The sequence below is a fragment of the Oncorhynchus keta genome, chromosome 26 (assembly GCF_023373465.1).
Source record: "Oncorhynchus keta strain PuntledgeMale-10-30-2019 chromosome 26, Oket_V2, whole genome shotgun sequence".
Taxonomy (NCBI): domain Eukaryota; kingdom Metazoa; phylum Chordata; class Actinopteri; order Salmoniformes; family Salmonidae; genus Oncorhynchus; species Oncorhynchus keta.
This window is the reverse complement of record NC_068446.1, coordinates 34,406,028-34,418,995: the sequence shown is the minus strand read 5'-3', so window position 1 is coordinate 34,418,995 and position 12,968 is coordinate 34,406,028. Positions and strand designations below refer to the sequence as shown.

The following is a 12,968-nucleotide window of genomic DNA, read 5'->3' as shown; positions in this document are numbered from 1 at the left end:
TATGTTTGGCATTTTCATGTCCAGACTGCTACAACCTGTGTTTAACAATTTAGTTCCATATTGAAGCAATGCAATTTGAACAATGTGGACTGAAAACATGTTCAACATATTTAGCAAATATGGGACAGGGTATTTAACGAATTGGGCTATAACGGACTAACATTCAAATTGGAGTTGATGACAATGTAATTCATAAAAGACCTCAAATACACAACTTGAAGCAACCACATCTAGCCATGGAGTACGTTCTGATTGGCCAGTGAGGGGCCAAGTCACGACACATCCACTTGTTTATTCATCAAAACCCAGCCCTTTCACACCACCACTAGCTACTGCGACAATAATTACAGTTGTGAAAATAGCAAAAATATTTCTGACACACGCCCGAACCTATAACGCTACGGTCAGTGCCGAGATTTTACATTGCATTAGGTTTATTAAAATAGAGCCCTACATTTTGCATTTAAATCAGAAATGTCTATTTAGCTTTTTTAATACTCAGCGTTAATGGAAATTCAAGAGAGCTGCCTGACTCTGAACTTGGGTTTGGGTCGAGAGAGTGTTTTCTGTGAGTGCTGGCTTTTTAACAAAGACAGGCACCTTCTTTCTGTAGCATTGACACTGCAACAGTTACACAGTTACATGAACAGTTGCATCAGTGCCCTGGCCAATACTGTTACCACAATAGAGGCTCCGCAAAGTGCAACCAAACAGATAAGAGAACAAAAAGAATTCCACTCACCCACAACGACAGGAAGCACTTTCATGGCCTTCCTCTCTCGGCAATTAATCTTGGCCCTCTTCTTCTTGTGAGAGTCGGGTGTGGGGTGGAGGTTATGCTTAATGTTACAGTAGGCCACCACAGTGGGCACAGGACCGTCCTTGTATTCTGGAGTGGTGGAGGAGTTATAGGGAAAGTCTGGAGTGTCTGGTGAAGAGTTGTTATAGGGGCCGTCTGGAGACTCTAGGGGGTAAGGGTCCAGCTCCTCCAGGTTAATATCCTTTAGTTCCCGCTTCATGTCTGTCAGCTCATCCCGCTTGATAACGGGTGGTGGAGGAGGCAGGGAGGCCAGCGGGGGCAAGGAGGCAGCGGCCTCCTGGAACTTCCTACAGGCCTGGATGCTGCTCCTCAGCTTGGCCTTGCGCGCCTCCTCCCACCTCCTCAAGCCCCGGAACATCCCGCAGTAGAGGAGGAGCATGATGGGGCAAGGGATGAAGAAGGAGCAGACAGAGGAATACACCACGTAGTTGTCATCTTCTAGCTTACACTCTGTTGGGTCCCGCTGGGGGACGTTTTGGATGCCGAACATGACGGGCGAGGCCACCGCCAAGGCCAGGATCCACGTGGCGGAGAGCAGGAAGATCTGTCTCTGGTCCACGTGCTTACGGTTGTAGTTAAGTGGGATGGAGACAGCGATGAACCTGAATGCATCACATCAACCAGAGAAGAGATTGAGAGGAGTTGTATCTAAACTCTATGTAGAAGAGAAATATTTACGAATGAAGTAAATTAATGATTTACTTAGATCTGTCATTCTAGTACATCACATTTGACAGAAATGCAGGAAATGTATGTTGGTGTACGTGTTGGATTCTCATTTATTTCAGATTTCCATTTGTTGGAAAGCTAAAAATGTTTTCTTGGCTATAGGCAACATGGAGGCAACAAATACTTGAACAGGCCCTATACATCTTCATTTCAGTGAGAGACTTTGCAACAGTGAGCAAAGATAAGGATAATCATATCAGGTCAACTAGCTAATGATTCCATGCCAATTCTGGCAGTTAATCAACATGGATACATATTTTATCCTGAGGTTTCTGTTTTTTTCCCTTTTTTTCTGTCTGCCTAATTTGTGCTTTCTGTTAAGAGTGAGTGCTTTTAGGGAGAAGGGGGACAAGAGATGACAGGTCATGGCTGGAGGCATGGTCATTTTTGCTAATAAGATGAATTGACTCATGCTTGTAATGCAATGCTGTTTCTGTCATAAAGTGATACTTGACCTCAGAGCTTCGACCACCACCTGAGAAATCGGACAGAATGTTAACAGAGAGTTAAAGGCTGATCACCTGTCGATGCTGATGGCACAGAGGTTGAATATGGAGGCTGTACACAACATCACGTCCATGGTCATCAGGCCATCGCAGATGTGCATGTTCAGTGACCATAGACCATCCTGGAACTGAAACAGATCAGAGCAACAAAACCCACATGGTCAGAGAGCAGCATCAAAGACATCAGTCTCTTTCTCCATTCTCCATCTTTCCCCGATTCCCCACATCCTCTGTCCTTGCCTCCTTCTCAAAACGCATTGAAGAAGGTCAGAGGGGAGGCACCTTGTACCGTCTCCTTCAATACAGCTGATAATTAAATTAATTTAGAGAGCCAAGGTCTTCTGACAACTCCTTGCCCCTCCCTGGCCTCTAATCACTTCCACAAGGTATTCCGCCAGGCTAGTGTTCTGCACCCACCAGATTGGCTGTGTGAGACATCTTAATTTCCTCATTAGCATTGCTGCAGCTCTGTCATACAGCTGAGCAGAGTAAAACACACCACTCTCCAGCCCGGCCCCCCTGGCTGATTGGGAAATGCAGGTGTGGTGCGCAGTGCCGGGTTATGGCACGTTTTGTTCTCATCAAAATTGAAAGGATTTTAATGGCCTTTTATCACCTGAGGAATAAATGGACAAACCTTTTAATTGGCTTTTTCTTAATGTCTTCTCTCTCTCTGATCAAAATGACCCATATATGGCTGCCAGGTTGGCGGCATGTGTTCACTGCCAGTCTGCCATTTGATGTGATACACGAGCCTCGGTTTCAACACTATAGGCTAAACACTTTCCTAATTCCTTCCTTCTCCTCAGCCTTGAAGTAGCCTAATCACTGTTCCAACTTGGCTGGATTCCACCACTTCCACTGAGTCATGTCAGATCAGCGATCACCCCAAGGACGGGAGGGAGATGGGCCACTAAATAATTTCATCAGACTGGCCAGTCGGATGCTATTTCAAGCTGTCTTGTCCCCTCTGAAGGCGCCATAACGGTGTCCAGTGTGGCGCTTGGGACAGTGGCCCTGGGAATGGAATGTTCTGTCAGTGACAAACCATTGTTCCTCTGCTGGGTCTCTGGGCTACTAGTGGCTGTCTGGCTTAGGGGAGGAGGAGAGGGGCATAGGGGAGGTGCTAGTCAGCTTCAGTTTCCCGGCCCAGTGATGACTACCGCTGGGAAAATGTGTGTGTAATGCTGCGGGTGAGGCATGTGCTGTGGCAAAAGGAATGGGGATGCATCTGTGCAGTGACTCATTTCAGGGGGTTCTGGTACTATTAGTGGCGAGGCAACCCAAGCGTCTGCCCGAGGGGTCAAATAGAGTTTATGCCTACAGCGTAGCTTTATCTACATGGTTGAAGTTAGATTCCAATCCTCATACAGTGTATGATTTTTTTTAGAGACAGTGGATGTCAGTGTTATCTGATTATTTCTGAAATACTTACACCGAACAAAAATATAGACTTAACAGTTGCAGGTCATATAAGGAAATCAGTCAATTGAAATAAATTCATTAGGCCCTAATCTATGGATTTCACATGACTGGGAATACAGATGTGCATCGGTTGGTCACAGATATATATATATTTTTAAGTAGGGGCATGGATCAGAAAACCAGTCACTATCTGGTGTGACCACCATTTGCCTCGTGCAGCGCGACACATCTCCTTCGCATAGAGTTGATCAGGAAGTTAATTGCGGCCTGTGGAATGTTGTCCCACTCCTCTTCAATGGCTGTGCGAAGTTGCAGGATATTGGCGAGAACTGGTACACGCTGTCGTGCACGTTGATTCAGAGTATCCCAAAAATGCTCAATAGGTGACATGTCTGGTGAGTATGCATGCCAGGAATTGTGTACAGATCCTTGCGACATGGGGCTGTGCATTATCATGCTGAAACTAGAGATGATGGTAGCGGATGAATGGCAAGACAATGGGCCTCAGGACCTCGTCACGGTATCTCTGTGCATTCAAATTGCCATTGATAAAATGCAAGTGTGTTCGTTGTCCGTAGACCCTACCACCAACATGGGGCACACTGTTTACGACGTTGACATCAGTAAACTGCTCGCCCACACAAAGCCATATACGTTATGCTGTTTGCCATCTGCCCGGTACAGTTGAAACAGGGATTCATCTGTGAAGAGCACACTTCTCCAGCGTGCCAGTGGCCATCGAAGGTGAGCATTTGCCCACTGAAGTTGGTAACGACGCCGAACTGCAGTCAGGTCAAGACCCTGGTGAGGATGACGAGCACACAGATGAGCTTCCCTGAGATGGTTTCTGACAGTTTGTCCAAAAATGCTTTGGTTGTGCAAACCCACTTTTTCAGCAGCTGTCCGGGTGGCTGGTCTCAGGCGATCCCGCAGGTGAAGAAGCCAGATGTGGAGGTCCTGGGCTGGTGTGGTTCCACGTAGTCTGCGGTTGTGAGGCTGGTTGAAGTAGAGGCAGCTTATGGTAAAGAAATGATCATTCAATTCTCTGGTAAAAGCTCTGGTGGACATTCCTGTTGCACACTCAAAACATGAGACATCTGTGGCATTGTGTTGTTTTGACCAAACTTCACATTTTAGTGGCCTTTTATTGTCCCCAACACAAAGTGCACCTGTGTAACGGTCATGCTGTTTAATCAGCTTCTTGCTATGCCACACCTGTCATTTTGATGAATTATCTTGGCAAAAGAGAAATGCTCACTAACAGTGATGTAAAAAAATGCGTGACAACATTTCAGAGAAATAAACTGTGTGTGCCTTCGGAACATTTCTGGTATATTTCATATATTTCAGTTCATGAAACATGGAACCAACACTTTACATGTTGTGTTTATATATTTTTTCAGTGTAGTTACAGAATTCTTTTATCATTATTGGTAAAGTTGAACATTCAGTATTAAAAACCATGCAGCAGGAATAGATCTGGCGAAGCCATGTTGTGTAATGATAATTTAGATGGCTCAAATACTTAATGTAGTCGACGAACCATATAGAGAAGGTTGGACAACAGCAATCTAGGTTCACATGCCTTTGCAAACCATTGTATTAATGAGTTAACTGTGTTAATACAGTATGCACGTCATCTATTCTGTGCAGTGTGCATCCTTGCATCAGCTACAACACATGTAATAAACCTTTCCCCTCAAGACAATAGGTTGTTAGACAATAATCAATTGTGTAAATATTTCATACTATTAACTATGCATAATATCAATACGAAATTACATTTTATATTATTGATTAAACATGTGGTCTGTTCTGTCATAGTCTATGGTTTGGAGTGACAAATGGCATATTACAATATTACAATGTTACATTATGTGCTCTTATTTGAAATGGCTTCTAAGCATAATTAATTGACCCGTATGAATATCATATTTAGATTATTTTTTTTATATCATATTATCATGTGTAATTATTGTAATGATTAATACTATCACTATTAATAATAATCAGCATCATCAGGGTTTCATAAAGATAGTCAAATATAGTTAAATATATTTTACTCACCTCCACATATATAAACAGTGGCAAAACCAAAACTGCCAACATCAAATCAGCCACAGCCAGACTGACTATGAAGTAGTTGGTTGTAGTTTTCAAAGCTTTTTCCCTGTACACGCTAAGGCATACAAGCAAATTTCCACAAATGATGACCACAATTAGCAATATTCCGAGTATCAGAGCAGGGAAGTTATAGTCAGTGTCCCGGGTTTTTGCGGTGTTAATCTCAGCACCCAGAACTAGCACGGTGTTGTTTGAGACAGTGAGGTTGCCTGGCATTTCTGCGGACAGCCGCTCTCGCACGGAAAAGGATCCTCTCTCCCTCTCTTCCAATAGAAAAAGAAGAAGAAGCCGCTCTGTGACGGCCGGTCCGAGCGAAAGCGGCAGTCGTGAAAGGGATTTTCATGTAGGCATCGTTTCAAACAGGTATGCAGGATGGGTTTATTTTGCCATGTTGAAGTTTTCATTCCCGAAAACTGTTGAGACGCCTTGATGTCCTGAATCATGCGCGTCTGTCTTTTCAGTCCTGTGCGCGCTGGACAGAACCACAGAGCGGCATTAGCCTATGCTTTCCAACAAGAAGCTTTCGTGCGCTCTCTTTATGCGGGGTTCCAGTTGATAATAACAGGTAGATATCACCGAAATTAATCAAACTGCTAGTCCACCCAGAAGCGGTAGATTTAATCCCGTTGTGTATGATTTAAAATCGAGTCACTTTGACACCGCATCATCGAAAGGCTATGCACTCTGCTGTGTCTCTCCGCAGCCTAGTTATTTTCAGTTAAACTGATGAGGCTTATCAAGTCCGTCATTCCAAATCCAGGTGCTTAAAGCCGCTTATACCTGTTCTGGCTGTTTTCATGCTCTGTCCTTGAACCCAAGTCCAATACACTATTTAAGAGCTATGTGCATGCATTTGTTAGACTACTTGTCAGTCGCAGTGAGTGTTTTTTTGCAGAGGCATCATGCTCATCTGAACATTACGTTTGGGCCACATGGGGTTGTGGTACCTTAATTGGTAATGGCTGGAGCAGAATAAATGGAATGGTATCAATTCCATTCCATTCGCTCCATTCCAGCCATTACTAGCTCAATGTATGGTAGTTGCAGTATGGTAGCTCAATGTATGGCAGTTGCGTGGTAAGAAACCTATAGCAGAGGGCTTTCGACACACCCACTCCTTTCCAAACGCCCACTGCTTTACTTTCTACACAACGACTTGACCGTACTCCCGTCGCCATATTGTGATGCACCTACCCCTTCTCTATATGTGGTCATGATGAGTTTACTTTGAATTAAAACACATTCACTTCGGCAGTCACTTTTTTTAAAGAAAAAAAGGGCAATTTAAGTCATACAATCAAAATGTTGACACACAGGTCCATACAACTATGAGTCCATGAAACTATGATTGCGTTTGGAAAAGGTCAGAAATACAGCCTTGCAGCAAAGAAAGATCTCAGCACTTCATAGAGGCACAGCTCTGATTCAAATCATATACTGATTAATAAAGCCATGATTTGATTTTTTTAATGATCATAACCTATTCTCAATTATAATAATGTGTTTGAATGGTCATGATTTTAATTGATGAGTTAATTCAAATAGATTGCCAATACAGCTAATTACTGGGCTAGTTTCATCTCATATTCCATAAGATATATATCCCATATTGGAAACTCAATGAAAGTTTAACATACTGTTTCAAATATGTTCCATTTTGAAAACACATATATCAGAAAAGGAAAATTGCTGAAAAAACGTAGGTGTTATGGATTTGCATCCTCCTTATTATGGATTGAGAGTTACCCATCTGAACAAAAATCATTTTTGCTATATAAATACCGTAGAAAAGTGGAAAGTCTACTTGAAGGCACGCGCACACATTCTTTTTGCTGCGTCAACCTCTCTCAACCTGGGCGATACGATGGAAGCTAACAAATCATTCTGAATTGATTGACATCCCAGAAAAGACAGTAAAACGTTCCATATGTTCAGCAAGTAAAGCATTGCAACAAAAAATGACCTCTGCAAGCTCCTTGTAGTTTCACTTGTTAGCGGGAACTTTCCCTCTCGTCGTGTCCTCTAAAAGCCCATTCTCGTATTCTCAAAAACGCAGCGGTGTTGATAAGCTGCTTGAGAACATCTCTGTTTCTTCTTATTTTCTAATTGTGTTGCGCAGTTTGAATACACAGACCTTTGTCATGATTGATGCAGCTTCTTCCCAGAAGCTTGAGTCTGATGTGGGCATTTATATGCTCCCTGCTTTTGTTTTGCCGTTTAGCTGAACGATCAATGTTCTTCAGGTCATTGTACCTCTCTTTCACCCAAGGCTCAGACTTTCTAAAAAGCAGGGAAGGCCAGCAATACAGGCAGCTTGATGAAATTCTCCCTGTTAACCAGCTATACTTTTGACACCAATTGGTATTGAACCCCCTCGCCTTTTCATCCTTCTTCCTGAAACTGATCTCAGGCAGAGGTCGACCCTCAGTTTTAATTCGCACATTTTTAGTGTACCCTGGAAAATGAAAGGGGTTCTTATAATACTGTTATTGCATCAAATGGTTGTTTTATGCAATAGAATAGGGTTCTATTAGTACTCGCGTATCTGTGTCTGTGTGAACTGAGAGTGGGCCTCTGGGGCTTAATGCTGACAGTGGATTTACGTTGCCTTGGTGATAAAACCAAAAGACTGCATTCCATAGCATGAGTTGGTGTTTGTGTATTATGAGGTACCAGGGAGGGGAACCTTGTTTTGGGGGCCAGAACCTGGCTTCTATATAATGAGGACAGTCCTCACAGCAGATCCTAACCTTTTGACACATTCCACACATCTGCTGTTTGTCATGTATTCAGAAGTATGTGTCTTTGCTATAAAGCTGTTACTCAGTTCTGCTCTTCTGAGTTCTCAGTGACCACCTCCAGGGTGGTTACTACCACCTCCAGGGTGGTTACTACCTCCAGGGTGGTTACTACCACCTCCAGGGTGGTTACTACCACCTCCAGGGTGGTTACTACCTCCAGGGTGGTTACTACCACCTCCAGGGTGGTTACTACCACCTCCAGGGTGGTTACTACCACCTCCAGGGTGGTTACTACCACCTCCAGGGTGGTTACTACCACCTCCAGGGTGGTTACTACCTCCAGGGTGGTTACTACCACCTCCAGGGTGGTTACTACCTCCAGGGTGGTTACTACCTCCAGGGTGGTTACTACCAACTCCAGGGTGGTTACTACCACCTCCAAGGTGGTTACTACCTCCAGGGTGGTTACTACCACCTCCAGGGTGGTTACTACCAACTCCAGGGTGTTTACTACCAACTCCAGGGTGGTTACTACCACCTCCAGGGTGGTTACTACCAACTCCAGGGTGGTTACTACCAACTCCAGGGTGGTTACTACCACCTCCAAGGTGGTTACTACCTCCAGGGTGGTTACTACCACCTCCAGGGTGGTTACTACCAACTCCAGGGTGTTTACTACCAACTCCAGGGTGGTTACTACCACCTCCAGGGTGGTTACTACCACCTCAGGGTGGTTACTACCACCTCCAGGGTCGTTACTACCAACTCCAGGGTGGTTACTACCACCTCCAGGGTGGTTACTACCAACTCCAGGGTGGTTACTACCACCTCCAGGGTGGTTACTACCAACTCCAGGGTGGTTACTACCACCTCCAGGGTGGTTACTACCAACCTCAGGGTGGTTACTACCAACTCCAGGGTGGTTACTACCACCTCCAGGGTGGTTACTACCACCTCCAGGGTGGTTACTACCAACTCCAGGGTGGTTACTACCACCTCCAGGGTGGTTACTACTAACTCCAGGGTGGTTACTACCAACTCCAGGGTGGTTACTACCACCTCCAGGGTGGTTACTACCAACTCCAGGGTGGTTACTACCACCTCCAGGGTGGTTACTACCAACTCCAGGGTGGTTACTACCAACTCCAGGGTGGTTACTACCAACTCCAGGGTGGTTACTACCACCTCCAGGGTGGTTACTACCAACTCCAGGGTGGTTACTACCAACTCCAGGGTGGTTACTACCAACTCCAGGGTGGTTACTACCACCTCCAGGGTGGTTACTACCAACTCCATTACTGCAGTAATTTATAAAGTTCAATTGTTTTGAAGAAATCTAAAAGTCCTTTGATTTGATTTGATTAGGATCTCTTTTAGTCCCCATTTGGACTAATCTTCCAATAGTCCTTAACATTAAAATACAATTTATAATACAAACACACTTTCACATATAACATACATTACAAACATAATACAAACATACATAATACACTAGCATAATGACCCAATAAATACTCAATCTAAAAAAATATTGATTCTTCATCTACTATAGTCCCACAACATTTATATATACTATATTTAAATTGTTTTAAAATAATGTTTAAATTATATGTTGAAAGGTTTCTAGTTTGCTCAGTTAATTTATTCAATTTCTTTATTGCTCTAAATCGAAATGTTCTTTTGCCCATTTCTTTTTTCTGTCTGGATAACGCATAGATGGTGGACAATCTATTCCTAGTATTTACTGAATGTCTGTCTCTTACCAACTGAATACCATTGTGAATAGAACTTGGCCGTTTTAAATTATGTATATTATAAAATAAAATAAGCATGTTTTTTTCAATTATCTTGTCGATTGATGACCAACCAAGAACACTGCGCATGACTGCAACAGAAGAACCATATCTCCGCCTTAAAACAACCCATGACTGCAACAGAAGAACCATATCTCCACCTTAAAACAACCCATGACTACAATAGAAGAACCATATCTCCGCCTTAAAACAACCCATGACTACAACAGAAGAACCATATCTCCGCCTTAAAACAACCCATGACTGCAACAGAAGAACCATATCTCCACCTTAAAACAACCCATGACTGCAACAGAAGAACCATATCTCCACCTTAAAACAACCCATGACTGCAACAGAAGAACCATATCTCCACCTTAAAACAACCCATGACTACAACAGAATAACCATATCTCCACCTTAAAACAATCCTTGCAGCTTTATTCTGTGCATTCTGCAGCCTCCTAACTTCACTAGATGATGCATTTCCCCAGACCACCGAACAATAGTTCACTTGACTCTCAACCAATGCCTGTGTTATTTGCTGAATGATTTTCCCTGGTAAATATTTAGCTATCCTTCTGATTATGCATGCTGTTTTAATATATATATTTCTTTTTACATAGATTAGTTATTTGAGACGACCATGATAAGCAGTTGTCTAGCTGCACTCCCAGTAGTTTGGTTTCTGCCACTTCTTTAATTTGTCCCATACTTAGTTGAACAGACCAACATAACTTTGGTTTTCTTGGTGTTTAAAGCAAGTTTGTTTTGGCAAACCCATTTCCTGATATTCTCCAAATCTCCTTGCAAAGCTTGCTGTACCTGTTGAACCGATTGTCTTGCTACATAAATTGTAGTATCATCTACAAATATAGTAGCTTGAGTTTCAGCTAAGGCATAGGGAAGTTCATTGGTGTATATTAAGTAGAGAAGTGGCCCAAGGCAGCTGCCCTGCGGTATTCCACAGTTTAACACATTAGGGGAAGAAAATGAACCATTGATATAGGTGGACTGTTTCCTGTCAGTTAGATATGACTGTACCCAATTCAATGCTACCTCCTTAAAACCATAATGCATTAATTTTGTCAAAATAATTTCATGATCCACTAAATCAAATGCTGCACTGAAATCTAAAAATAGTACACCTACAAACCTGCCATTATCCATAGCATTGAGCCACTGGTCAGTCATGTCAACCAATGCAGTGGTAGTGGAATGTTTTTTGCGATAAGCATGCTGATTGTCTGCAATCAGATCATTCTTTTCCATATACGCCCACATTTGTCTACTCACAATACCCTCCAATATCTTACTGAGTGTAGGGAGTAGACTAATTGGTCGACTATTGGCAGGAGTAATGGGTTCTTTGCTGTCTTTCGGAATAGGACACAGTTTCGCATGCTTCCATATATTTGCAAACAACCCCTTTTCCAGTGACCAATTAAATATGTCTCTCAGTGGAACTGCAATCTGGGGAGCAGCACAGCGAAGCAAAAAATTGTCCATCAGACCATGACCTGTAGATTTACCATCAGGTAATGACTTCAATAGGTTTAACACCTCCTCCACTGACACCGTTTGTAGACTAAAAGAGCAGATCTTATTGCTCATAATATGATCATCCATCAATCCATTGGACAATTGCTTGTTTGGAAGAATGTATGTCTACATTGTTGCTTAGTAATTACATTTTCTGTGGTAATAATCTGCAAAATGATTGGCAATATCAACTGGTTCTGTTATTATTCTCCCGTCAACCTCCACACTAGATGGGCATGATGAGATAGATGTACCAAGTAAACCCTTAACTGTGTTCCATACCTTTTTACAATCATTTTTACAATCAGTAAAAGCATTGTTGTAAAATAACTTTTTTTCCCTTCGATTCAATTTACCTGCATAATTACGTAATGTTCTATAATTCTGTTCATCAATTTCTAATTTTGACTTGGCTGCTAAGACTTTTGCCATATTTCTTTGAGAAAAAGCTTCACCCAGTTCATCATCAATCCATGGAGATGGACGGGCACCAACTGTACTCTTTCTTATAGGGGCATGATAGTCCATTACCTCAGTGAGCAAATCAATAAAACATTCTATAGCGTGATTTAAATCATCCTCTAGATAAATCAGCTCCCAGGGTACAGCAGCCAAATCATTTAGAAATAACTCATGATTAAATGTTTTAACATTTCTCTTGACCACAACCCTAGGGGGTTTCTTTGGAACCTTGGTGTTCGTGGTTATGGTCACAATATTATGGTCTGTCCAGCCCACTGGCATTGATCTGGCTTTTAAGCATTGCAATGGTATATTACAGAAAATCAGATCAATGCATGTGTCTGAACGATGACCCAACTTAATTGAAGATCTAGTAGTATCATTAACCATTTGTTTCAAACCACAGTTCTTAGCATATCTCATCATTTTCGTTCTATTCAAATTATTGTGATCCTTCCAATTTATATTAAAATCCCCCAAGATAAATACATCTCTGTTGGTATCTGTGGCCTGGTCAACCCCAGTACACAAGTCATCCAGATAGGACACCTTAGAGCTAGGAGGTCTATACACACATCCTACCAATATGGGTGCCTGGTGAGGTAGATGTACTTGAGCCCATAGTGCCTCTATTTGACCTACATTAAGGTCATCCCTCCTCTTAAAAGGTATATGATTCTGAATATACAGTGCAACACCCCCACCATTCCTGTTCCTGTCCCTTCTCAGTAGACTATATCCTTGAATGTTCATTTGCCCATCATTTACAGATGCATCTAAATGTGTTTCGGTCAGAGCCAAAATATGAATATTAATTATGTTGACC

General features: G+C 42.6%; 1 protein-coding gene across 1 annotated transcript in view; it reads right to left on the bottom strand.

Annotated features, from left to right (window-relative positions):
• Nucleotides 1-6,415, bottom strand: part of LOC118359299 (D(4) dopamine receptor-like) — a 28,187-nt gene extending 21,772 nt beyond the window's left edge. Inside the window, exons 1-3 of the mRNA XM_035737773.2 lie at nt 5,548-6,415; nt 2,071-2,183; nt 743-1,422 (exon numbers count right to left, since the gene is read on the bottom strand). Coding sequence (XP_035593666.1) covers nt 743-1,422; nt 2,071-2,183; nt 5,548-5,820 — 1,066 coding nt within the window. The 5' untranslated portion in view covers nt 5,821-6,415. The remainder of the gene's footprint in view (nt 1-742; nt 1,423-2,070; nt 2,184-5,547) is intronic.
• Between the last annotated feature and the right edge of the window lie 6,553 nt (nt 6,416-12,968).